The sequence below is a fragment of the Dipodomys spectabilis genome, unplaced genomic scaffold (genome assembly GCF_019054845.1).
Source record: "Dipodomys spectabilis isolate Male_0828 unplaced genomic scaffold, ASM1905484v1 ptg000039l, whole genome shotgun sequence".
Lineage (NCBI taxonomy): Eukaryota > Metazoa > Chordata > Mammalia > Rodentia > Heteromyidae > Dipodomys > Dipodomys spectabilis.
Window position 1 is genome coordinate 11,481,805 of NW_024870716.1, and position 26,396 is coordinate 11,508,200.

At 43.7% G+C, this 26,396-nt stretch overlaps 1 protein-coding gene across 5 annotated transcripts in view; it reads right to left on the bottom strand.

Moving 5' to 3' along the window:
- Bicd1 (BICD cargo adaptor 1) overlaps window positions 1–26,396 on the bottom strand; it is a 96,577-nt gene that overhangs the window by 11,460 nt on the left and 58,721 nt on the right. For 2 of the 5 annotated variants that reach the window (XM_042677710.1, XM_042677709.1), the window contains exons 4-7: window positions 24,890–25,315; window positions 10,716–11,810; window positions 7,702–7,853; window positions 6,604–6,811 (exon numbers count right to left, since the gene is read on the bottom strand). In XM_042677710.1, the coding sequence (XP_042533644.1) occupies window positions 6,604–6,811; window positions 7,702–7,853; window positions 10,716–11,810; window positions 24,890–25,315 (1,881 nt within the window). Of the gene's footprint in view, window positions 1–4,732; window positions 4,927–6,493; window positions 6,812–7,701; window positions 7,854–10,715; window positions 11,811–24,889; window positions 25,316–26,396 lie in introns of all 5 variants that reach the window. The other 3 variants (XM_042677707.1, XM_042677711.1, XM_042677708.1) reach the window with 3 other exon arrangements.

A 26,396-nucleotide genomic window follows, 5' to 3' on the forward strand; every position in this document is an offset into this window, starting at 1 on the left:
TTAGAATAAACACAGTAGATGATAGGCCTCAGAGAAGCAAAAACAAGTCCTCAGCATGAGGAAATGCATCCTCTCCAACTAAGAGAGGCTCCAATTTTAGATCCATTGAAAATGAGTTCAGCCAGATAACAGTGGCTCATAGCTATATTCCTAGCTACTCAGGAGGCTGAGATCTAAGGATCACAGTTCAAAGCCAGTTCAGGCAGTCAAATCTATGTGACTCTTATCTCCAATTTACTAGCAAAGAGCTGGAAGTAAGGGTGTGGCTCAAGTGGCAGAGTGCCAGCCTTGAGCCAAAAAAACAAAAAAACAACAACCTAAGAGAATTCCTGGCCCTGAGTTCAAGCCCCAGTACTAGAAAAAACAAGGTTAATTAAAATGATGATCCTATTCTAGGCTACAGTCCTAAAACAAATAAATCATTGACCATATTCTGATATAAATCTTTAAATGGAGGGCTATGAAATTGTGGAAGTTTCCTGTAAACCAGTTCTTTAAGAGGAGCAATGACAAATCTAATCATGTCCTGAGAACATTCTAAAGCTAAAGCAGTTATATGAGAATAGCCCCTGTGCTGGGCAAGGCACAATGAAGTGACAAAACAAGGTAAATGTCAAAAAAAAAAAAAAAAAAAGGAGGAGGAAGGAAGGAAGGAAGGAAGGAAGGAAGGAAGGAAGGAAGGAAGGAAGGAAGGAAGGAAGGAAGGAAGGGAAAAGAGAAGAAAAGAAGAAAAGAGAAAACGCCCTGGAATTTAGTACAGTTTAGTAACAGCCAAAACCATGAAAAATGTGGACTTTTATAGGTATATAAAAAAAATTTAATTTGTGATCTTAGACTTTATTAGTGACTTTAATTGTGGCTGAGAGGTGCTATTAGAAGGGCAATAAATGAAATAGTTATATTGCATCTTTACAACTTTACACGTTTTTTTTTGGGGGGGGGTCCGGTCGTGGGGCCTGAACTCTGGGCCTGGGTGCTGTCCCTCAGCTCTTCAGCTCAAGGCTAGCACTCTACCACTTGAGCTACAGTGCTACTTCTGGCTTTTTTCTTTTTGCTTATGTGGTGCTGAGGAATCGAACCCAGAGCCTCAGGCATGCAAGGCAAGCGCTCTACCACTGAGCCACCTTCCCAGCCCCAACTTTACACTTTAAAAATATGAATTATTCACTAATTTATGTTTGTTTTTGTGCCAGTTCTGAGCTTTGAACTCAGAGCCTGAGAACTGTCCCTGGGCTTTTTTGCTCAAGGCTAGCACTCCACTACTTTGAGCCATAGCTCCACTGCTGGCTTTCTGGTGGTTAATTGGCAATCAGCATTTCATGGACTTTCCTGCGTGAGCTGACTTTGAACTGTGATGCTCAGCCTTCTTTTTTTTTTTTTTTTGTTGGTCATGGGGCTTGAACTCTGGGCTTGGGTGCTATCCCTGAGCTCTTCAGCTCAAGGCGAGCGCTCTGGCGCTTGAGCCATAGCACCACTTCCGGTTTTCTGGTGGTTTATTGGAGATAAGAGTCTCACGGACTTTTCTGCCTGGAATGGCTTTGAATCGTGATCCTCAGATCTCAGCCTCCTCAGTAGCTAGGATTACAGGCGTGAGCCACCTGCGCCGGGCAGATCTCAGCCTTCTGAGTATCTAGAATTATGGTGTAAGCCACTGGCTCACAAATCTGTACCCTTATACATTGTAGGTAAGTCTAGGTAAGTGCTCTACCACTAAGCTACATGATCAGCCCTATCTGTGTGTGTGTATGCATGTGTGTGCACGTGTTCACGCGCATGGGCACGCTGCTCCTGGAGCTTGAACTCAGGGCACTGTCCTTGAGATTTTTTTTTTGTCCTATTCTAGAACTCTACCACTTAAGCCATAGCTGAGCCTCCAGCTCTTTTGTGGTTAATTATAAAAAAATCTCACAGATTTTCCTGTCTGGCTTTGAATAGTGATCCTCCTGTCTCAGCCTCCTGAGTAGCTAGACCAGTGCCTGGTCTTCTATTTATGTACTGTGCCAGTACTAGGGCTTAAACACAGACTACTTGGCTTTTTTATTCATGCACAGTTTAGGACCCTATCACTGAGTCAGATCTCCATTTCCAGCTTTTTGCTAGTTAATTGGAGATGGAGTCTCACAGACTTTTCTGCTTAGGATGACTTTGAACTCCATCCTCCAGGTCTCAGCCTCCTGAGTTGCTAGGATGACAGATGTGAGCCACAGGCACCTAGACAGTATATATGTCACTTCCTTCCTTCCTCCCTTTCTTCCTTCCTTCCTCCCTTCCTTCCTTCCTTCCTCCCTTCCTTCCTCCTTCCTTCCTTCCTTCCTTCCTTCCTTCCTTCCTTCCTCCCTTCCTTCCTTCCTTCCTCCTTCCTTCCTTCCTTCCTTCCTCCCTTCCTCCCTCCCTCCCTCCCTCCCTCCCTCCTTTCCTTCCTCCTTCCTTCCTTCCTTCCTTCCTTCCTCTCTCTTTCTTTCCTTTCCTTTTTTCTCTCTCCCTCCCTCTCTCATTCTCTTTTTTTCTTTTCTTCTTTTGTGCTAGTTCAAGCTAGGGCTTGAATTCAGGGCCTGGGCACTGTCCCTGAGCTTCTTTTGCCCTAGGCTAGAGCTTTACCACTTGAGCTGGAGCTCCATTTCTGGCTTTTGTTTGTTTTTCTGGGTGGTGGGTGGAGGGAGGCAGGGGAAAGGTAGGTAGTTTATTGGAGATTAAGAATCTCATAGACTTTTCTGCCCAGGCTGGCTTTGAACTGCGATCCTCAGACCTCAGCCTCCTGAGCATCTAGGATTACAGGCATGAGCCATTGGCACCCAGCTAACAGTAAAGAATTTAAGATTACATAACTAAACACCCATTCACCTGTGCTAACTACCCTTAGAGTGAAAGGCACTTATAGTACATATAGAGTAATAGAAAGATTTAGAATGGAAAATAGGAAAAACATTTTGTGAGGTTAACTACTTCACTAATATATCTCTTCCCTTTTTGTGGGGAGTACTAGGATTTGAACTCAGGACCATGTATTCCATTAGGGCGCTGACTACCACTTGAGCCATGCCTCCCACCCTGCTTTTTGCTGTTATTTTGGGAGATGGATTCTCTTAGACTTTTCTGTCTGGTCTTGCCTGAAACCATGATCCTCCAGATCTCAGCCTCTCAAACAGCTAGGCTTACAGGTATAGCCACCAGCTCCTGGCTCTATTATCCTCTTTTTGACAACATCAAAATGTCTCCCAAACCATAAAGATGTTTAACTTCTAACTTGTGATGTCAGTCTTGTGGAAGAGACAGAACAGATGAGCAGAAGGTGGGAGAGGCACCTCCAGCAGAGCCCAATCACCTAGCGAGTAGTGACCCAGAATAAAGTTTAAAGTAGAATAAATGGAAATAAAAAGATGGAAGTAGAAAAGGGGAAAAGCTTATAAGACAATATCAATGGCTTTTGACAATGCAATGATAATGATGTCAAACAGATGTTTATATAGGCAAGGACCAAAGAGATCAAACATAAACCAAACGAAGATGCTTTGTTAATATTTATTCATCTTAACCATTTTGATGGGCCAATAAGATTAAAGGCTACAAAATGTAAATACAATAGAAATCATTTATTAATCATACCATTGTCTATCCTAAAGGCAAGTAGACAGGACTGTTAAACCCATGTGGAACACTAAAAATGATTTTTGTGGTTTTATCCAAGTTAGATGCCCTGATTCATCATTAACACTTTGGTAGTTCACAGGATATTCCAGATACTGTCTGAAGGGATCTAAAACCATAAGGAATTCTGAAGGCAGACATAGCTGGGAGAGGAACTGCTTGTGTGTGTCCTTGCGTGTGTGCATGTGTATGTGTTCCTGTATGCATGCACGCATACAACTACTTGGCCTGTAAGGCCATCCCAATGTATTTATCATTCCTGTTTCCTCCTTCTGTGAGAACATTAAGAGTGAATAAATTCTGTGGTGTAAGTTATCCTACCACCTACTTTTTAATCCCAATCATGAAGCTGGATTTCAAGTGTCACATAAAAAAAGTACTAGAGTGTTAAAGGCTCAGGTTTCTAAAAAGAAAAATTAAGGTCAAATTGAAAGAAAAGAGGTAGGAAGAAAAATCAAAAAAAAAAAAAAAAAGCAACAACACTGGTTAACTATTGCAAAGGTGGAAAACTCAAAGGCTACTCTAAAGGCCTGGAGAGAATAGAAAAACATACAGCAGGCCGGGAGTCTACAAGGTACAAGTAGAATCTCTGGCAAAGGGCAGCGTTGGCTCTCATAGTAGCAGCCAGCCTATGACTGAGCCAGGCCAATGACATACATGACCAGCAGCAGACAGGCTGAGTCATTGCAAAAGGCCCGTGACAACCTGAGCTCCCTTCACTGAAATTACAGTACAGATGACAAGACTGAAACACAAAAATCTGACCACGTCTGTCCTGTCCTGCATGGTTAGGTAGCTCAATTGCCCAGTCCTCTCTCCCATTTCTTGCAACTTTTTCCTCCCTGGCTGTTAGGTAGGAAGCCCCTGAGGATTTCTCGCAGCCATGGTCAAGACTTTCTAGAAAGTCCCATGGGCAAAAGTTTTGAGTTCAGTCAATAGAAGGAATTTGCAAGTCCTGAAGGTCTGACTCTCTGGATTGGGGGGGGTGGGGTGGGGTGAGGGAGAGGTGGCCAGGGGCTGGAAGGAAGGAGAGAGGCTTCTATCCAACTACAATTGCATCACATGCACCCAAGGAAAAAATGTTTACCTGGTAGAGCCACGGTTAACCTTTTTTCCTTGCTGAGTCGGTGCCCTTGGATGAATTCACTCATGGAAGGGGGGCCTTTCAGAAGAAATGACTCACTGGAGGTGGGGTCGGGGGCAACTCTTAATAAATTCTGTAGGTAAGGAGCCCCCGGAGTCCTGGGACGGCTCTGATCACAAAGGGAAGGTGAAAATTGTCTTGCAGGAGATCCAAGAAAAATACATATAGGAAACAAAAAAGTTTTACTTTAATTACCTTTCGATGCCTCATTGGTGATAACATTATTTATATTGCCACTCTTTTTTTAAAAAAATTTTGTGCCAGTTTTGGGACCTAAACACAAGGACTGGGAGCTGTCCCTGAGCTTTTTTGCTCAAGGCTAATAGTGCTCTACCACTTGAGCCACAGCTCCACTTCTAGCTTTTTGCTAGTTAAATGGAGATAAAAAAAATCTCACGGACTTCCTGCCCAGGCTGGCTTTGAACCACAATCCTCAGATTGCAGGCTTCGAGTAGATAGGATTGCAGGCATGAGCCATTGGTGCTATACCACTTCCTTTTTTTTCCTGGCATATATATATATATATATATATATATATACACATATATATATGCTGGAAAAGTGACTTAGTATAAGTTAGTCAATTTGAACCACCACTACTGGTATTCTTTGATTTTTTAAAAAGGAAAGGCCCTAAAATAAACAATTCTGAAGCATACTAAACTGCAAAAACAAGGCATATAACTCAATAGCCAGGATTTTTTTTTGTAGGGGAGGGGGGGCATCACAAAATCAAGTCATTAAAAAGCTTGCAAGTGCTTCTCTGAGCAATATTCACATGCCAAATTAAAAAAAAAAAGCATACGGTCTTGAGCAAAGAGAGCTCAGGACAGTGCCCAGGCCCTGAGTTTAAACCCCAGGACTGGCACAAAAACAAAACCAAAAAAAGAAAGACATAAAAACTTGTTCTTATCAAAAGAACTATCCATATTCCAGTTTACCTAAACATAAGCATACTTTTAAAATCAGAGTAGTTTGAGTGGTATAGACAAGAATTCTCTTAACAGATTCATATCCTCTCCATTAAGGAGAATAAATAATTACTATTTCAGGGGGGGCAGGGGGTTCAATGACATTTAAAATGATAGCCTGTGTTGACTATAGATTATTATTATTATTATCATCATCACTATTATTATTAGTGCCAGTACTGGGGCTTGAATTACACAGCCTACCATTTTTGCTTGGCTTTTTTGCTCAAGATTAGCACTCTACCATTGAGCCACGCTTCCAATTGTGGCTTTTTACTGATTAATTGGAGATAAGAGTCACTGACTTTCCTGCCCGGGCTGGCTTTAGACTACGATCCTCAGATCTCAGCCTCCTGAGTAGCTAGGATTACAGGCGTGAGCCACCAGCACCCAGCCAACAGGTTGATTCCTGTTACACATTCATCTTTACCTATTCATCATTAAGTTGAGACAAGAGGAAGATACTCTTGATGCTTACAGACAGAAGTCAACATAGGAACAGGCGATTGAATACTGTATTATGGTTAATCATGAGTTGGGAATGGCAAGAAAGGAACATACATCAACATAATTCTTCCATGCTTTTCATCTGGAGCCACCAACACAAGTAAATCCCACTGATAGTCCAGTTCCCGTTTCTCTTTTCTTTCCCCCTCCTCCATCCTCCACAATAAGAACCCCATTAACCAAAGCCTGGCCACCGCATCATAGTGTGAAAATCACTCAGGCATACCTTTTCCTCTGAGTGCCACTGCTGCCCCTCGAGCTGGGTGTCTGTGGGTGCGGCCTATGCAGGGGGTAAGTGTGTACGGTGGGCAGGGTGGCTGACACCGCTTCACTTACTTTAGGACTGCCGAGCTTGCTCTTTCCAAGTTTGCCTTTGGTGCGTCGAGACTGCTCATGATCAAACTCTAAGTCCTCCAGCCGCTGGGTCAGGGCGAGTTTTTGCTGAATGGCCATGCGCAACAAAGTGTTCAACGTCTTCTTCTCATCCTCTGCAGCTGCTAGCTGCCGCTGCATCTCATCCAACTGGGTGACATATTCATCACACCTGGAACCCCAAACAGAACAGTGGGTCAGGAGGAAACATGAAACAGGACTGGATCTGAAGTCAAAGTGTTCAGTTTCCATCGATTGCGATTTCAGGGATCTGACGTCACCTGCATGGAGTTACATTCCCAAAATATTAAAGAGCTGTGCCGGGCACCAGTGGCTCATGCTTGTCATCCTAGCTACTCAGGAGGCTGAAGGCTGAGGATGGTGGTTCAAAGCCAACCTGGGCAGGAGGGCCTGTGAGACTCTTATCTCTGATAAATTACAAAAAATAAAATAAAATTTGGAAGTGGGGTTGTGGCTCTAGTGGTAGACCACTAGCCTAGAACACAAAAGCTCAGGAATAGTGCCAAAGTCCTGAGTTCAAGCTCCAGGAGAAGTACCAAAAAAAAAAAGTAAGAGCTGTATTAACTCATGGGGGGTAAGGGGGGGGGCGGAGAGCTGGTACTGGGCCTTGAGCTCTTCCTTAGCTTATTTTGCTCAAGGCTAGTGCTCTACCACTTGAGACACACCTCCACTCCCAGGTTTTTGATGGCTAACTTAAAGTAAGAATATCACAGATTTTTCTACCAAGACTGGCTTCAAACCATGATCCTCAGATCTCAGCCTCCTGCGTAGCTAGGATGACAGGCGTGAGCCACCAGTGGCCAGTTTAAAAACATGTTTATATAAGAGAATTGTTTGATCCCGTGTGCTCAGCACAGGGCTTTGGAAATGAGGTCTGGAAAATGCGACTCTTTAGCAGAGTCAAATCTCATACATTTTCTTCCAGCTTTTCTGCCCTGGAGCACACACCCAATGCCCTGCAGGTATGCAAAGACACACCCACGGCTTTGGCAGTCTCCCTCCTGGGTGTCACCGAAAAAGGACAGGAAGGAAGTCAGTTACCTTGTGGCGAACATGGCTCGCAAGGATGAGAAGGTGGCCGCATCTTCTTTCAAAGCCTTCAGCTCATTCCTGAGTTTCGTCATCGTTTCAGTCACCATTGCCTTTTCATTTTCGTATTTGTTCTTCAGATTAGCAAGTGCCACCTCGGCGGTCTGGAGCAGAAAAACCCCACCAGGACAGCCTGTCAGGCGTGCACATTCACGGGGCCTGCTAGTTGCTCTCATCAAGGGAAAAGGGAAGCTACTTAGATTTTAATAAGCACATATACATACACTGGACATAGAGGATAGCTGTCAATTTTTCCTTTTGTGCCGGTACTGAGGTTTGAACTCATGGCCTGAACATTGTACCTTACACTAAGGCTTTTGCGCTTAAGGCACTGGCCTTAAGCTCTATCACTTGAGCCATAGCTCTACTTCTGGCTTTTTGGTGTTTCGTTGGAGATAAGAGTCTCACAGACTCTCCAGGGTTAATTTTGAATCTGGATCCTCAGATCTCAGCTGCCTGAAGAACTAAGGTTGAACTACCAGTGCCCTGCAGGGAAGGTCTTATTATTTATTTATTTATTGCTGGTTCTGGGGTTTGAACTCTGGGCCTAAGGGCTGTCCCTGAGCTTCTTTTGTTCGAGGCTAGTGCTCTATTCAAGAGCCACAGCGCCACTTCTGACTTTTTCTGAGTAGTTTATCAGAGATAAAAGTTTCAAAACAGGCACTGGTGGCTCACACCTATAATTCCTAGCTACTCAGGAGGCTGAGATCTGAGGATCATGGTTCAAAGCTAGCCCGGGCAGGAAAGACCATGAGACTCCTATCTCCAATAAACCACCAGAAAACGGGAAGTGGCACTGTAGTTCAAGTGGTAGAGGGCTTGCCTTGAGCTGAAGAGTTGAAGGATAGCGCCCACGACCGACCAAAAAAAAAAGGTTTCACAGGTTTTCCTGCCTTGGCTGGCTTTGAACAGATCTCAGCCTCCTGAGTAGCTAGGATTACAGGTACGAACCACCAGCATCTGGCAAAGAAGGTCTTTTTAAATGTCAAATCATGCTTTAAGTGATAATGTGTTAAAGTGCCCTAGAAACTGCCCAGCTGTCAGTTAATCAGTAGCAGAGGCAATGGTCAGGACAGTAGTTCAATCAACGCTTCATGCAGGTTGATGAAAGGGTAAGGGCTTCAGCTATGGAGAGAGCCAAAATTACACTTCATCCAAGAAGGATTTGATTAACAAGTTAAAAAAGACAGAGAGAACATATTCCTAATGAAATATATTACAAACCAAACATTTTTGTGCCATGCTATATGGCCTTAAACAGAATAAAAGACATAAATAGTGCCAGTGGCTCCTGCCAGTAATCCTAGCCACTCAGGAAACCGTGCTGAGGATTGCAGTTCAAAGTCAGCCCGGGCAGGAAAATCCATGAGACTCTTTATCTCCAATTAACCACCAGAAAACTGGAAGCGGCACTGTGCCTCACTCAAAGTGGCAGAGTGTTACCCTCGAGCACAAAAACGCAGGGACAGCACCTAGGCCCTGAGTTCAAGCCCTAGGACTACCACCAAAAAAACAAACAACAACAACTACAAAAAAAACACCAAACCAAACTTTGTAACATGGACTGCCTAGATACTCTAACACTTTCTACTCCATTAAGGTGATGAACAAAATAAAGTTCCACCTTATCCTTAGGTATGTATATGAGATGTTTATAGTGTAAGCCATAGTACCGCTCAGGGTAAGGATACCTTAGGGAACTTGGGGAACAGATGAAGGGAACCAGAAAGCCGCACTGAGTCATGTAAGGATCCGGGGACAGCAAGAGGAGCTCTGACTAAAACATTTACCTTCTCTATGGGGCTGGGAAGGTGGCTCAGTGGTAGAGTGCTTGCCTTGCATGCATGAGGCCCTGGGTTGGATTCCTTAGCACCACATAAGCAGAAAAAGCTGGAAGTGGCGTTGTGGCTCAAGTGGTAGAGCGCTAGCCTTGAGCTGAAGAGCTGAGGGACAGTGCCCAGGCCCAGAGTTCAGGCCCCACGTCCAGCAAAAAAAAAAACAACAACAACACACACATTTACCTTCTCTCTCAGTCCCTATCACTCCCCCTTCTGTTTCTTAGCATTGCTTGCATTTTTTTTTTTTTTTTTGGGTCCGGTCGTGGGGCCTGAATCTGGGCCTGGGTGCTGTCCCTCAGCTCTTCAGCTCATGGCTAGCGCTCTACCTCTTGAGCCACAGCGCCACTTCCGGCTTTTTTCTTTTTGCTTATGTGGTGCTGAGGAATAGAACCCAGGGCCTTGAGCATGCAAGGCAAGCACTCTACCACTGAGCCACCTTCCCAGACCACATTGCTTGCATTTTTATCAAGTGAATTTGTGGTGATGGTGCGTGGTGGCAGGAGAAACAGGGGGTACTAGTAGTGGGACTTGAACTCAGGACCTTGTGCTCTTCCTCCCCATCCCCCGCCCCCCACCCAGTCGTGGGGCTTGAACTCTGGGCTTGGGCACTGTTCCTCAGCTCTTCAGCTCAAAGGCGACTGTTCTACCACTTGAGCCACAGCGCCACTTCTGGTATTCTGAGTGGTTTACTGGAGATAAGAGTCTCACAGATTTTCATGCCCAGGCTGGCTTTGAACTGTGATCCTCAGATCTCAGACTCCTGAGTATCTAGGATTTTAGGCATAAGCCCGGTTCCCACCTCTTTCTGGACTTTTTGACTCAAGGCTGGCCCTCTACCACTTGAGCCACACCTCCATTTCAGACTTCGACTCAAGGCTGGCTCTCTACCATTTGAGCCACACCTCCATTTCAGACTTCTTTTCAGATAAAGTCTCGCGGGCTTTTCTATCCAGGCTGGCTTTGAATTAGACCCTCAGATCTCAGCCTCCTGAGTTGCTAAGATTACAGATGTGAGCCACCATGACCAGGAAGTCTGAACTCTTATCTTGATCATCCTGGGAATTCCATCAAATTAGGGACTTTCAGCCTTCTTGCCCTAACATGCTGACATGGGTAGACAGGAATTACCTGCTTATTGGCCTTAAGTACAGCCCGAAGGGTGGCGATCTGTTCCCTCTTTGTGCTCAGCAAGGACTTGAGCTTGAGGATCTCTTCCATTAAGGCTTCCTTGTCTTTATCAATCATGGGGGCCAGCTCCCGAGCCGCTGCTCTCTGACGAGACAGCTGCAGGGACCTGTCCACTGCCTTCTGCAGGTGCTTAATCTGATCCCGGATGATGGCGTTGAGGTTGTAGATGTTCATTGGTTCTTTGCGAATGTCACTCGTGTCTAACACTGGAGAGGAGGGGGGCGCGGTGATGACGGGAGAGATTGTGGGGGTTTTCGTTGGACTCGGCTCTTTGCTGGCCTCAGCATTTTCTTTGGGACCTGGATCTGATGAGGTCTTGGGTTCTACTGCAGATGCCACCCCGCGCCTGGCGAGCCGTGGTGACAAGAGTCCCCTGGGGTCATCTGGCCCCTTCAGACTGCCACTCCGGGTGACTCGGCTTTGTCTATAATAGTCCAACATCACCCTGTTGGGAGTCTCATTGTTACACAGACACACATGATGATAAAGCTGAGCAAGCTCCTCGCTGAACGTGACCAGCTCATCCTGGGCCGTGTTCAGTGTATTGTGATTTTCATTGGCGATGCTGGTCATCTTTTGCAGCTCTTTCTCCATGTGTGCCATCTGCTCGCCGCTCTCCTTGGTGGTCTTCTCCAGGTTTGTCACCTGCTCATCATACATCTGGATCTTACTCTCATACTTAGCCTTGTCTTCTGTATAGTTCTCCACAGACTTATTGTATTTCTCTTTTAAGGCCTTAATTTCTGCTTTCAAATCAATCACCTCGGTGACCGCAACCCGGTATTTGCATTCGAGGATCTCCAAGCCATTGATGTCTACCTCATAGTCGTGGGCCTCCTCTGTGGAGTCCCGGCCCTTCTCGCCATCCAGCTCTGCTTTCAGTTCCTTGCTGCTCTGCAAGCCTCTCATGGCATTTACATGCTCCGTGAGCCGGTGTACTCGCTCATGCTGCTCCGTCAGCGCACCCTTGGTGTGCTCCAGCTGGGTCTGTGACTCTTGCAGGTTGGCCAAAAGAATGGCCTTTTCCCTCTCTACCTGCAATGCAAAAGACAGTCTCTGAATGGCTTCAATGGGATGAGGAGCTTGGTCCAGTTAACACCTGCATGTTCAAAAAACTGCAGCAGGTCAGGTATTGGCGGTTCACACCTGTAATCCTACCTACTCAGGAGGCTGAGAGATGAGGATAACCATTCAAAGCCAGCCTGGGCAGAAAAGTCTGTGAGGCTCTTTTTTGTTTTTTTTTGGTCTGGTCGTGGGGCCTGAACTCTAGGCCTGGGCGCTGTCCCTCAGCTCTTCAGCTCAAGGCTAGTGCTCTACCACTTGAGCCACAGCACCACTTCCAGCTTTTTTTTTTTTTCTGCTTATGTGGTGCTGAGGAATCGAACCCAGGGCCTCATGCATGCAAGGCAAGCGCTCTACCACTGAGCCACCTTCCCAGCCCTCTTTTTTGTTTTGTTTGGTCATGGGGCTAGAACTCTGGGTCTGGGCACTGTCCCTGACCTCTTCAGCTCAAGGCTAGTGCTCTACCACTTGAGCCACTGTGCCACTTCCAGTTTTCTGGTGGTTTATTGGAGATAAGAGACTCATGGACTGGGCTGCCAGGGCTGGCTTTGAACCACGATCCTCAGATCTCAGCCTGAGTAGCCAGGATTACAGGTGTGAGCCACCAGTGCCAGGCTGTGAGACTCTTTATCTCCAATAAAGTACATGGAAAAGGCTGAAAGTGGCACTATGACTCAAGTGGTAGAGAGCTAGCTTTAAGCACAAAGCAGCTCAGGGATAGCACCCAGGCCCTGAGTTCAAGCCTCAGGCCCAGCAAAAAAACAAAACAAAACAAAAAACCAAACGACTGTAGTAGTGCTGGTGCCAGCACTCCTGCTTGTAATCCTAGCTACTCAGGAGTCTAAGAGCTGAGAATCGAGGTTCAAAACCAGCCTGGGCAGGAAAGTTCGCGAAACTCTTATCTCCAGTGAACCAGCAAAAAACTGGAAGTGGAGCTGTACTTCAAGTGGTAGAGTGCTAGTCTTGAGCATAAAAGCTGAGGAACAGCAGCTGAGGAACAGGCCCTGGGTTCAAACCCCAGGACTAGCACAAAAAATAAAATAAAAGTTAAAAACCTATAGCAGATCCAATATTCCCATGATATAAAATTAACTTAGAGGGGCTGGGAAGGTGGCTCAGTGGTAGAGTGCTTGTTTTGCATGCATGAGGTCCTAGGTTCGATTCCTTAGCACCACATAAGCAGAAAAAAAAAAAAGCTGGAAGTGATTCTGTGGCTCAAGTGGTAGAGCGCTAGCCTTGAGCTGAAAAGCTGAGGGACAGCGCCTAGGCCCAGAGTTCAAGCCCTACAACTGACCAAAAAAAAAAAAAAAACCCAAAAAACAAAAAACAACTTACGAATGGCTGGGAAGGTGGCTCAGTGGTAGAGTGCTTGCCTTGCATGCATGAGGTCCTGAGTTCGATTCCTCAGCACCACATAAGCAAAAAGAAAGAAGCCAGAAGTGGTGCTGTGGCTCAAGCGGTAGAGCGCTAGCCTTGAGCTGAAGAGCTGAGGGACAGGGTCTAGGCCCAGAGTTCAGGCCCCACGACCGGATCAAAGTAAATAAATAAATAAATAAAATTAACTTAGGGTAGGTTTCTTTTTTCTTTTTTTGGGTCTGGTCGTGGGCCTGAACTCTAGGCCTGGGCGCTGTCCCTCAGCTCTTTAGCTCAAGGCTTAGCGCTCTACCACTTGAGCCACAGCACCACTTCTGGCTTTTTTTTTTCCTGCTTATGTGGTGCTGAGGAATCGAACCCAGGGCCTCATGCATGCAAGGCAAGCGCTCTACCACTGAGCCACCTTCCCAGCCCTAGGGTAGGTTTCTTATTCAAGTTTTTTCTTTCTTTCTTTGTACTGGTACTGGAGCTTGACTTGAGGGCCTGAGCACTGTTCCTTTAGCTTTTTGCTTCAGGCTAGCAATCTACCACTTGAGCCACAGGTACACTTCTGGCTTTTTGCTAATCAACTCAAGATAAGAATCTCATAGACTTTCTTGCCCAGTCTAGCTTTGAACTGTGATCCTCAGATCTGAGTAGCTAGGATTACAGGCTTGAGCCACCAGCACCAGGCTTATTCAGCAATTTTGATAAGTCAATCTAAAAAGTATATAATTCACAATATGGTATTTGATGGAAAGCAAATCCATTTGAATTTTTCATAAAGGAAATGGAGAATCTAAATATTCAATTACTGGCATTATGATCAATCTTAATAGAAATGGAGTCCAGGAGTTTTTGCTGTTTTTTTCCTTGAAACTTCAATGACCTTCCTCTAAGAGCCTCAATATTATTTCATTAGTGGACATGACAACGCTGTTTTCAAAAGCCCTTCAATAGGAAAAGCCTTCGGAAAAAAGACAAAAATCAAACCAAAATGAACTGTGGCACAAGGTTGTTTCAGAGGGAAAAGTATTCTGATAAATGAAGTAACATGCTCAGCACTACGACTCACATCTGTAATCCTAGCTACTCAGGAGGCTGAGTTCTGTGGATCCCAGTTCAAAGTCAGACTGGGGAAAAAAAGTCTCTGAGAATCTTATCTCCAATTAACCAACAAAAAGCCTAGAAGTGGAGGCATGGTTCAAGTGGTAGAGCACCAGTCATGAGCAAAAAAGACAAGCAAGAGCACAAGGCCCTGAGTTCAAGACCCAATACTAGCATACACGCAACAAAGTGGTAATGTATTTAGAACTGCTTTTGGTCCATATGCTGGCTGACAGTTCATATTTTAACACACACATTTTCAATGGCTGAAAGGACAAAAGTCTACCAGTTTCTTCACAAGTAATACATGAAGAAAGCCTCCTCTCTTTCATGTGTGTACTAGATACAATCCTGTTTCCAATGCCCAATAAATTTCTTTTTTTTTTTCTTTTGTCAGTTGTGGGGCTTGAACTCAGGGTCTGAGCACGGCCCTTGAGCTATCCCCTCTCCCCCAAGAGCTGAGGATCAAACTCAGGACAAAAACTCAGGGTCCTACACTTGCTAGGCAAGTGCTCTTCCAACTGAGCTAAATCCTCAACCCATCCTTGAGCTTTTTTGCTCAAGACTAGCACTGTACCACTTTGAGCCATGACTCCACTTTCAGTTTTCTGGTGTTTAATTGGAAGTAATAGTCTCATGGACTTTGCTGCCTGAGTTGGCTTTGAATCGTGATTCTCAGATCTCAGCCTCCTGAGTAGCTAAGATTACAGGCATGAGCCACTAGTACCTGGTCTCAACTGATTTTATCAGAAATATATTGGGCATGGGAGCTGAGCACTGGCGACTCATGGCAGAGTTCAAGCCCCATGACTAACAAAAAAATAAATAAATAAAAAATAAAAATAAAAATCAACTGAGTATAAAATTTATATTAGTGTATATTAGACATTGATATATGAACATATGTAGAGTATATATAATTATATACAATATATAAATGTTATCAATTATATACATATTTACTTATACAAATGTAGTAAATAATAAATAAAATTATGATAAATAGAAATATATATTTACATGTGCATATATTATATACAACATAAGCATATTTATATCACATATATTATATGCAATATATAGATATATGTAATATTATATACTATATATTATACAATATATTTATGTATTACATAGATATATATTATATGATATATATGATAGACTGAGTCCTCTTCCCTAGAAAATTAAGGTGATCTGGCCAAAAAATAATATTAAATTACTAAGTTACAGATGAATGTATAAATTTCCAGCATTCTATTACAGCATTATGTATCCTAAATTAGATTTGGATTTTGAAGAGCAAGTGTTCAGACCATTTCAGCGTCCTTGTGCTTTGAATGAACAAGTGCAGAGCACTTTAAAGCTGAAAACAACTTTATATTTTAAGTGCCACTATTTTAATCTCTGTCTGTAGACTAACAGACTTGTATCTAAGATACTTGAGGAGTTAATTATAGTCTTATATCGTGACTAAGAATAGCTACTGATTTCTCTTCCTTTATAGAGTTCTTTCTGGAACTGAGGAATTTTTTTTAGGGGTACTGCCAGTTGTTTGGCCAGAAAACCTATGTGGCGCATGTAAAATATAGCCTAAGAATACAGTATATGCTAGCCATTACTGCTGTTAATATATCCTTCTGAAGTTATTTTAATTTCACTGGTTTATTGTTAATATATTTGCATGTAACTGGATAGATTCATGAAAGAACAAAGAAAAGATAATCAGAACTCATATTTTTGGGTGTATGCTGGTCCTGGGGCTTGAACTCTGGGCCTGGGTGCTGTCCCCAAGCTTTGGTGCTCAAGGCCAGTGCTCTACCACTTGAGCCACAGCTCCACTTTCAGCTTTTTTGGTGCTTAATTGGTGATTAGAGTCTCACAGACTCTCTTGACTGGGCTGGCTTTGAACTCCAATCCTCAGATCTGTCTCTTGAATAGCTAGGAATACAGGTGTGAGCCACCAGCACCAGGCCTTCACCTCCCTCTGCCTTTTTTTTTTAACCTTTGGAGTCGGTGTATGCAACCCAGGCTAGTCTCAAATTTTCAATTCTCCTAGCTGTTGGTAGTGCGCTAACATGCCTAACCTGCATTTTCCTTGCCTTTGCTTGCCTCCACATCTTAGCTAGTCTAATAACAAGGCAATGCAGACAGGCGTCTCTCCTGGGCACTGACTTCAATTCTTCTGGATCTATCCCCAGAAGCAGGACTGATGAGTCACCAGCAATTCTATGTTTAGGTTTTGTTGAGTCATCTGACTCTCAACCTGACACCTGAATGATCAGTGTCATTCTTATAGCAACCTAAGGATAGTTCTTATCAGTATGTGCAAAGAGAATTAATATGCAAATAATATTCTTTGCTTGAAAGGAAGCAAGTTTGGGAGATGCGTATCTGAGTGGGCCCTTATAGAGGAGAACTCTGTAAAGGAAGATTTCAGAGAACAAAGAAATACCAGGGGAAGGAATCCATCAATCATAAGAGTCTAGACTTTGGAGTACAGAGATAAAGGAAATCTCCCATGAACACACCCAGAGGCTCAAGTCAGTCAGCTGGGTACGAACTCAAAATAGGCCAAGTGCTGGTGGTTCACACCTGTAATCCTAGCTAATCAGGAGGCTGAGATCTGAGGATCTCGGTTCTAAGCTAGGGCAGGCAGGAAAGTCCTTGAGGCTCTTATCTCTAATGAATCAGAAAAAAGCTGGAAGTGGAGTTGTGACTCAAGTAGTAGAGCCTTGAGTGAGAATTCTCATTTACTTTTTACTGATAGCACAAAGCCATGAGTTTAAGCTCTAGTACTAGCACAAAAGCAAGCAAACAAACAAACAAAAAACAGGCTGGGAATGTGGCTTTTGGTATAGCACTTGACTGGCATGCATGAAGCCCTGGGTTCAATTCCTCAGTACCACATAAACAGAAAAAAGCCAGAAGTGGCACTGTGGCTCAAGTGGTAGAGTGCTAGCCTTGAGCAAAAGAAGCTTAGGGACAAGTGCCTAAGCCCTGAATTCAAGCCCCAGGACAAAGACAACAACAACAACAACAAAACCTACTCCATACAACTGCTACAATTAAATGGAGTGTGTGTATATATATATATATATATATATATATATATATATATATACACACACACACACATATAGTATATATATACATACTATACACTATATAGTGTACATATATACATATATATATACACTATATAGTATATATAGCAAATTTCCATCACACCTCTGACGATTTTTACAGAAAAAATTAAAATTGTTTTTATTGGAGTACATCCAAATATAACATGGATCCATTTCTTCCATTATCAACCAGACCACAACAAAACACTAATTTATATTCTACAGAAACATTGTTTTCTCACACTACATGTGAAATTATCGTTACTTTTTTTTTTTTGGCAGTGATAGGATTTGAACTCAGGACCTGAAGTTCTTGCTTATCTCTCCTGCTCACAGCTGGTGTTCTAACCACTTGACCTACACCTCTAGCCAAGCATTTTGTTGATTAACTGGAGTGTCTCATGGATTTGACTGCTTTGCTGGCTTTGAACCTCCATCCTCTGTAGCTCATCTCCTTCAGAAGTTAGGATTACCCTTGTGAGCCACTAGTGCTATTCACCTATAAAATTATATAATCAGTGGGAAGAGAGAAGGGGAAGAAGCGGGGAATAGAGGAGAGGAGAGTTGAGAAAAAAAAGGAAAGGAGAGGGGAGGGAGGGGAAAGGAAGAAGGGAAGGAGGAAGAGAAGGAGGAGGAAGAGGAGATTCTCTGGTTAGACTGTGTGAATGTAAAGTTAAACAGAGGGCTGCTTATTGAAGGAAGAAATTTCATCACCAGCATTCAAGATTTCTTTAAATTGATTAAGTAATTTAGCTGGTTTTTCCAGTCAGAGACTACTTATTTTCATTCTAATAAAACTAATTAAGGTACTTGATTGTCACTGGAAAACATCAACTATGGTCTATTTGAATCAGTGAGGTCTTCAGGGGACCAAAAAGTCAAAACGATTTTTCAATAATAATCTAAGGCTCACTAGGCATTAGTGGTTCATGGCTGTAATCCTAGTGACTCAGGAGGCTGAGATCTGAGGATCGCCGTTTGAAGCCAGCCTGGCCAGGAAAGTCCATGAAACTCTTACCTCCAATTAACCACAAGAAAAACTAGAAGTGAGGGGCTGGGAATGTGGCTCAGCGGTAGAGTGCTCGCCTAGCATGCATGAAGCCCTGGGTTCTATTCCTCAGTACCAAATACACCGAAAAAAGCCAGAGGTGGCGCTTGTGGCTCAAATGGGAGAGTGCTAGCCTTGAACAAAAAAGCTCAGGGACAGTGTTCAGGCCTTGAGTTCAAGACCCATGACTGACAAAAACAAAAACAAAAGAACAAAACACCCAACAACCTAAAGCATACTTTGGTAAATACAGGCTGGCATCAAATGCTCTGGTAATTACCAAAGCCTCTTGACAAGTTTATAAAGATGCTCAGATGAATAAAATGTATTTTAACTGTATTTCTAGTGTTACATGAAAATTAGCATAATTAACTAAAATCTAAAGTTTTGTTAATGATTACTCCAAAACCCAGGAAGACATAATGAAGTAAAATATTCATCTCAAATTTCTTTGGGGAAAAAAAAAACACCCTCTAGCTGGGCACTGGTAGCTCATGCCTATAATCCTAGCTGGCTACTCAGGAGGCTGAGATCTAAAAAGCCAGAAGTGGAGGTGAAGCTCAAGTGGTAAAGCACTAACCTTGAGCACAAAAGCTAGGCAAAGTACAAGGTCATGAATACAAGCTCCTGTGCCAACACACACACACACACACACACACACACACACACATACACACCTTCATATAAAGGCTGATATAGGTACCAGTCTACTATCCCTTGCCTTCTGCACCCTTTCTGTGGTTCATCTATTCAATGACATGTTTAATAAAATGATAGCAGAACCTACTTGACACCTTAAAAACTGATGGCAGTTTCCACTTAGATACTAACAATTCTCCAAAGCTAGAAAGAGCTTGCTCCAGGGTTTTAAGTTTCACTATGTTTCTGAGATGAGGGTCATGTTGTTCAGACTGCCTTGAATTCCTGGACGCAAGCAATCTTCTTGCTGCAGCCGCCAGAAAGCCTGACACTACAGGTATTCACTTCTGCTCAGCTAGATTTTGAGCCTTATTCTTACCATCTCCCAGCAGATGGCAGTATAACATTGACTTGGTGTATTGGGGGCTGTATGTGCTAACATTCAAGCAGAGAATATAATTTATTTTTATTTTTATTCTTATTTATTTATATATTTATGGTCAGTCATGGGCTTGAACTCTGGGCCTGGGTGCTGTCCCTGAGCTCTTAAGCTCAAGGCTAGGACTCTATCACTTGAGCCACAGCCCCACTTCTGGTTTTCTGATAGTTAATTGGAGATAAGAGTCTCATGGACTTTCCTGCCTGGGCTGGCTTTGAACTGAGATCCTCAGATCTCAGACTCCTGAGTAGCTAGGATTACAGGTGTGAGCCACCAGAGCCAGGCTAAGAACATAGGGGGTTAAAAAAAAAAAAAAAAAAAAAAAATATATATATATAGAGTCTTACAAGGTAAAAAAAGACCAACAAAGTACAACCTAGGTTTGCTATCTTCGAAATAATTCTTTAAAATTCGTGTGTGTGTGTGTGTGTGTGTGTGTGTGTGTGTAATGAGGCCTAAATTCAGACCATGGGTGTTATCCCTTAGCTTTTTCTCTCAAGGCTGGTGTTTGACTATTTGGGCCACAAATCCATTTTTGGCTTTTTGTTGGTTAATTGGAGATAAGATTCTCATGGACTTTCCTGTCCAAGCTGGCTTTGAACCACTCTCCTCTCTGCTCTTAGCCTCCTAAGTAACTAGGATTACAGGTGTGCGTCTTCAGTGTCCAGCTTTACATTTAACTTTAATTGACAGATAAAAGTAATATTTGACATGTGCAACAGAATGTTCTGAAATAGAGATACATTGTGAAATGGCTAAATTAAACTAATTAACATATGCATGGCCTCATATATTTCTCAGTTTAAAAATCTGCTTTCTTAGTGGGTTTGAAGGAAAAAACACATTGCTTTAGTTGTGTGTGTGTGTGTGTGTGTGTGTGTGTATGTGTGTGTGTGTGTGCCAGTACTGGAGCTTGAACTCAGGGCCTAGGTGTTATCCCTTAGCTTTTTCCACTCAAGGTAGTGCTCTTGCTGGTGACATGAGCCACCAGCGCCCAACATCAAAGGTTTTTTTTTGTTGTTGCTGTTGTTTGGTTTCCCAACCCCAAAATGGAAAATTTTTAAGATTTTTTTTCTCCCCCAATTAAGAACCCCTTCGATGGGCTGGGAAGGTGGCTCAGTGGTAGAGTGCTTGCTTTGCATGCATGAGGCCATGGGTTCGATTCCTGAGTACCACATAAGTAGAAAAAACCAGAAGTGGTACTGTGGCTCAAGTGGTAGAGCACTAGCCTTGAGCTGAAGATCTGAGGGACAATGCCCAGGCCCAGAGTTCAGACCCCACAACCTAAATAAATAAATAAATAAATTCCATTTTGCCGAGTGTCAATGGCTCATACCTGTAATCCTAGCTACTCAGGAGGCTGAGATTATAAGGATCATGGTTCAAAGTCAGCCTGGGCAGGAAAGTTCATGAGACTCAGATCTCCAATAAGCCACCAGAAAACCAGAAGTCGCATTGTGGCTCAAGTGGTAGAGCCTTGAGCTAGCCTTGAGCTGAAGAGCTGAGGATCAGTGCCAAGGTCCAGAGTTCAGGCCCCACGACCGAACAAAAAAATAAATAAATAAATAAATAAAATTCCATTTTGCCAAACACCGTTGGCTCATGTCTATAATCCTAACTACTTAGAAGGCTGGGATCTAAAAATCATGGTTCAAAGCCAACCTGGGCAGGAAAGGCCATGAGACTCCTACTTCCAGTCAACCACCAGAAAAATGGAAGTGGTGTTGTGCCTCAAAGTGGTAGAGCACTAGCCTTGAGCAAAAGAGCTCAGAGACAGCACGCAGGCCCCGAGTTCAAGCTCCACCACTGACAAAAACAAAAACAAAAATGTTGTCTCTATTTTCCTTTAGGATGCTATATCCTGGTCTGTGTGCCTTAATGTTGTCAACAACTGTCCACAATGACTATGCACAGGCACACAGCTGTCACTAGATAATATTTTGGATTCATGCCCAGAGAAATCTTGAGAGTTGGGAACTATGAAAATACCAGCTATCACATCCCAATAAGCTGAGGCCCCACAGGACTTAGAAGTGGCAGCAATGCCAGGCTTGTAACAACTACAAGTCAGAGTTCAAAAACTGGAAAGAAATGTTGTATACTAACTCCCAGGGACAGCCTGCCACTCAGCAGGCTGCGATCAAAAGATCACAGTCCCAAGACAACCCCAGGCAGAAAAAAATCTGAGAGACTCTTATTGAACCAGTAAAATGCCTGACTAGAAGCATGAATCAAGTGGTAGAGTGCCAGCAGTGAGAGAATAAGCCCTGAACTCCAAGCCCTGGTATTGGTGGTGGTAATAATAAAAATAAAAATAATAATAGCAAGACTAGCAACAGGTAAAAAAGTTGGGTGCTTTATAAATTAAATGGTAAAAAATAATAGTTCGTGTGTGTGTGTGTGTGTGTGTGTGTGTGTGTGTGTGTGTGTGTGTGTGTGTGTGTGTGTGTGTGTCCTGGGGCTTGAACTCAGGGTGCTTTATAAATTAAATGGTAAAAAATAATAGTTCCTGTGTGTGCATGTGTGTGTGTGTGTGCGCACGTGCATGCGTGTGTGTGTGTGTATCCTGGGGCTTGAACTCAGGGGCCTGGGCACTGTCCTTGAGCTTTTTTTTTTTTTTTTTTTGGTCAATCTTGAATCTTGAACTCTGGCCCTGGGCACTATCCCTCAGCTCTTCAGCTCAAGGCTAGTGCTCTACCACTTGAGCCACAGTACCACTTCTGGTTTTCTGATGGTTAACTGGAGATAAGAGTCCATGGACTTTCCTGCCTGGGCTGGCTTTGAACCATGATCCTCATCTCAGCCTCCTAAGTAGCTAGGATTATAGGTGTGAGCCAACAGCACCTGGCTTGTCCCTGAGCTTTTGTGCTCAAGGCTAACGCTCTACCACTTGAGTCACAGCACCACTTCTGGCTTTGGTGATTCATTGGAGATAAGAGTATCATGGACTCTTATACCAGGCTGGCTTGGAACTGTGATCCTCCAGATCTCAGCTTCCTGAGTAGCTGGGATTACAGATGTGAAATATCAGTACAGGGCTCTCATAATCCCATTTTATAGGAAGTTCAAGTGTTAAACCTCAAAAAAAAAAAAAAGCTAGCAGCTGACCCGCAGTCAGCTGGAATGTGTGGGAACTGTTGGTCATCCTATTGACTAAGGTGATATAACTGGTACTTACTGGGTGGGGCAGAGTTGGGACTAGGGATGCTGAGCCTCCTGTAACTTGGGAGAGCTACAGTGAGGTCTGGTCCCATTCCCACATGTCAATCTCACTGTTGAGGGCTACTTTCTTATTCTTATTCTTCAACATTCTTTTTTTTTTCCTGCTAGCACCAGAGCTTGAACTCAAGGCCTTGCACCCCCATTTGGCTTTTTCATTCCAGTCTGTGTTCTACCACTTGAGCACACCTCCACTTCGGCTGTTTTGCTGGTTAACTGGAGTAAAAGTGTCACAAATTTGTCTGCCTGGGCTTGGCTTTCAACCATGATTCTCAAATCTCAGCCTCCTGAGGAGCTAGGATTATATGCTCATCTCTGAAACCAAATTCAATACTAAGAAAGCAAATACTCTCTTAGAAACTTCTTCCTCAAAAAATAAATGATTGGCCAAGTCTTAAGCCTCTCATTACCAGCTATTTTGGAGGGATAATATTGCAATTGAAGAGTAAGCTTCAAATTTAATCACCTACTATGTTTGTTAAACTGGTTCCAGGTTGGGTAAATCTATAGGAGTCCTGTAATTTGCAGAACATTTAAAGCCCAGATGGCAGTGAAGCCACAATCTGGCAGAGAAGATTTCCATTAGCATTTGATTAGGGACTAGCAGTAAAACAAAAAGCTTAAGAAGACATAGGCCAGTGCCTGTGGCTCACACCTGTAACCCTAGCTACTCAGAAAGCTGAGATCTGAGGATAGCGGTTCAAAGCCAGCCCAGGCAGGAAAAGTCCAGGAGACTCTTTTCTCCAATTAACTACCAGAAAACCAGAAATGGAGCTGTAGCTCCAAGTTATAGGACACTAGCCTAGATCAACAGAGCTCAGGGATTGTGCCCAGGCTCTGAGTTCAAGCCTCACAACCACCAACATCACCAACATCAACAAAAGACAGTTTACTAAGATAAAGTTAAAAGTCTGAATGAACATTCATAAGGTATTTGTTTGGAAGATGCTAAAAATTGAAGACTTAGCTCATGTTGGAATATCTAAAACCTTTTGGCTTCAGATTTTCAACCTGTATTTGTAATTGTAGGTCTCCTGGCTAATTTATATCTAGGAATTTTTTGTGCCTTTTTTGGAGTTGGTTTGTTTGTGCCAGTCCTAGGGCTTGAACTTAGGGCCCCGCTTGGGCATTGTTCCTGCGCTTTTTTTCCCCCCCTCACGGTTAGCTCTCTCCTACTAGAGTTACAGCTCTACTTCTGGCTTTTTGGTGGTTAATTGAAGATATCTCACAGACTTTCCTGCCCAGGCAGACTTCAAACTGTAATCTTCAGATCTCAGCCTCCCAGCTTCTTTTGTGCCTTTTAAAGCTTAAGAGTGTTCCTAGGAAAAGCCACTTGGAACTGTATAGTTGTTTGCAATGGAGAAAGGCATTTACTGCCTTTTTCCTTGTATAAAGTTTTTGGAAGTCAGCCAGGGCCCTAGCTACTCAGGAGGCTGAGATCTGAGGATCACAGTTCCACACCAGCCCAGGCAGGAAAGCCCATGAGTCTCTTATTTCCAATTAAAATTATTAAAATTATCTCCAGTAAAAAGCTGGAAATGGAGCTGTGGTTTAAGTTATAGAGTGTAAGCTAATGACATATTCGAGGCCTGCTCTCAAATGAGTGTACAGTGTAAACATCAGATATTAGAGGCCTGGTCTGGAGCAAAAAAAAACCTTGAGAATAGAGGTGTGGCTCAAGTGACATCCTTGAGGGGGAAAAAGCAAATCAAGAGCACTAGGTTCAAGTCCCAGTACTGGTATATTCAGACACATGTATATACACACAATAATAATAAATAAATAAATAAATAAATAATCTGGGACTAAAACATGCAAACCAGAAATCTCTCAACCCGCCAGGCACTGGTGGCTCACACCTGTAATCCTGGCTTCTCAAGAGGCTGAGATGTGAGGATCACAGTTTGAAGCCAGGCCAGACAGAAAAACCCAGGACACTCGTATCTCCGAGTTACTACCTAAAGGACAGAAGTGGCGCTGTGGCTCAAGTAGTAGAGTGTTAGCCTTGAGCACAAAAACTAAGGGGCAGCATCTAGTCCTAAGTTCAAACCCCAGGACCCACCACAAAATAAACAAAAAATTTAAAAATCCCACCACTAGCCCCAGGCCAAGGTCTTACCTGCATAAGCTGCTGCTTCAATTTCTGTATCTCTGAAATGTTCAGCTCACTGAATAAATCTGAGACTGGGTGCAAGGACTCTCCTTTCCTTAAGGCTGGGGTCCGATAGTCTCCATTCAGCTTCACCAGAGGCCCGTGGATATGTCCATTCATCTTCTCGTCGTTATTCGGCTCGCCAGACTCCTCGGAGAACTTGAGTCCGTCCACTGAGAGACTGATGTGGTTGTCGCTGAGATTGATGTACTGGGCCAGCTCCTTCCGCAGGTTGTTTTTTTGCTCTCTCTCATTCTTTAATGTCTCCAGGGCCTCCTCCAGCTGGTGCTCAGCGATTTCTTTCAACCTGATGGCATCCTCTAGCTGGCTGTTCAGCAGGACCGTTTCTTCTTCAAATCGTTTAATCTCATGCTTTAAGCCCTCATATTCAACCTGTATTAGATAGGTTAGAGAAGATTCATAAAACTAAAATTTGGGTCTTACAAAACTGCCATTGGACACTCTAGTGGCCTTAAATCCTGAAAAAGAATCTAATATCAGGCTAGAAAATAATGTAATGCTGGGTGCTGCTGGCTCACACCTGTAATCCTAGCTACACAGGAGGCCGAGATATGAGGATCACATTTCAAAGCCAGCCTGAGCAGGAAAGTCCATGAGATTTTTGTTTTGTTTTGTTTTGTGTCCAGTTGTGGGGCCTGAACTCTGGGCCTGGGTGCTGTCCCTCAGCACTTCAGCTCAAGGCTAGCGCTCTACCACTTGAACCACAGCGCCACTTCCGGCTTTTTTCTTTTTGCTTATGTGGTGCTGAGGAATCGAACTCAGGGCCTCTGGCATGCAAGGCAAGTGCTCTACCACTGAGCCACCTTCCCAGCCCAAGTCCATGAGATTTTCATCTCCAATTAACCACCAAAAAATCAGAAGTGGTGCTGTGACTCAAGTGGTAGAGCACTGACCTTGAGCTGAAGAGCTCAGGGACAGTGCCCAGGCCCAGAGTTCACAACAGAAAGAAGGAAGGAAGGGAGGGAAAGAGGGAGGGAGGGAGGGAGGGAAGGAGGGAGGAAGGGAGAGTGGGAGGGAGGGAGGGAGGGAAGGGAGGGAGAGACGAAGGGAAGGGAAGGAAGGAGAGAGAGAAAATAATGTAAAAAGCACCAGACCTGTCATCCTAGCTACTCAGGAGGCTGAGATCTGAGGATCACAATTCTGCAATCCATTGTGGAAAAGTTCATGAGATGGAGGTGGGGCTGTGTCTCAATGATAAGAGCTCTAGCCTTGAGCAAAAGAAGCTCAGGGACAGCTCCTAGGCCCTTGAATTCAAGCCCTGGTAGCAGTATTCCAAAAAAAAAAAAGTCGGGCGCCGGTGGCTCACCCCATAATCTTAGCTACTCATGAGGCTGAGATCTGAGGATCTCGGTTCAAAGCCAGCCGGGGCAGGAAAGTCCATGAGACTCTTATCTCCAATAAACCACTAGAAAACCGAAAGTGGTGCTGTGGCTCAAGTGGTAGAGCACTCACC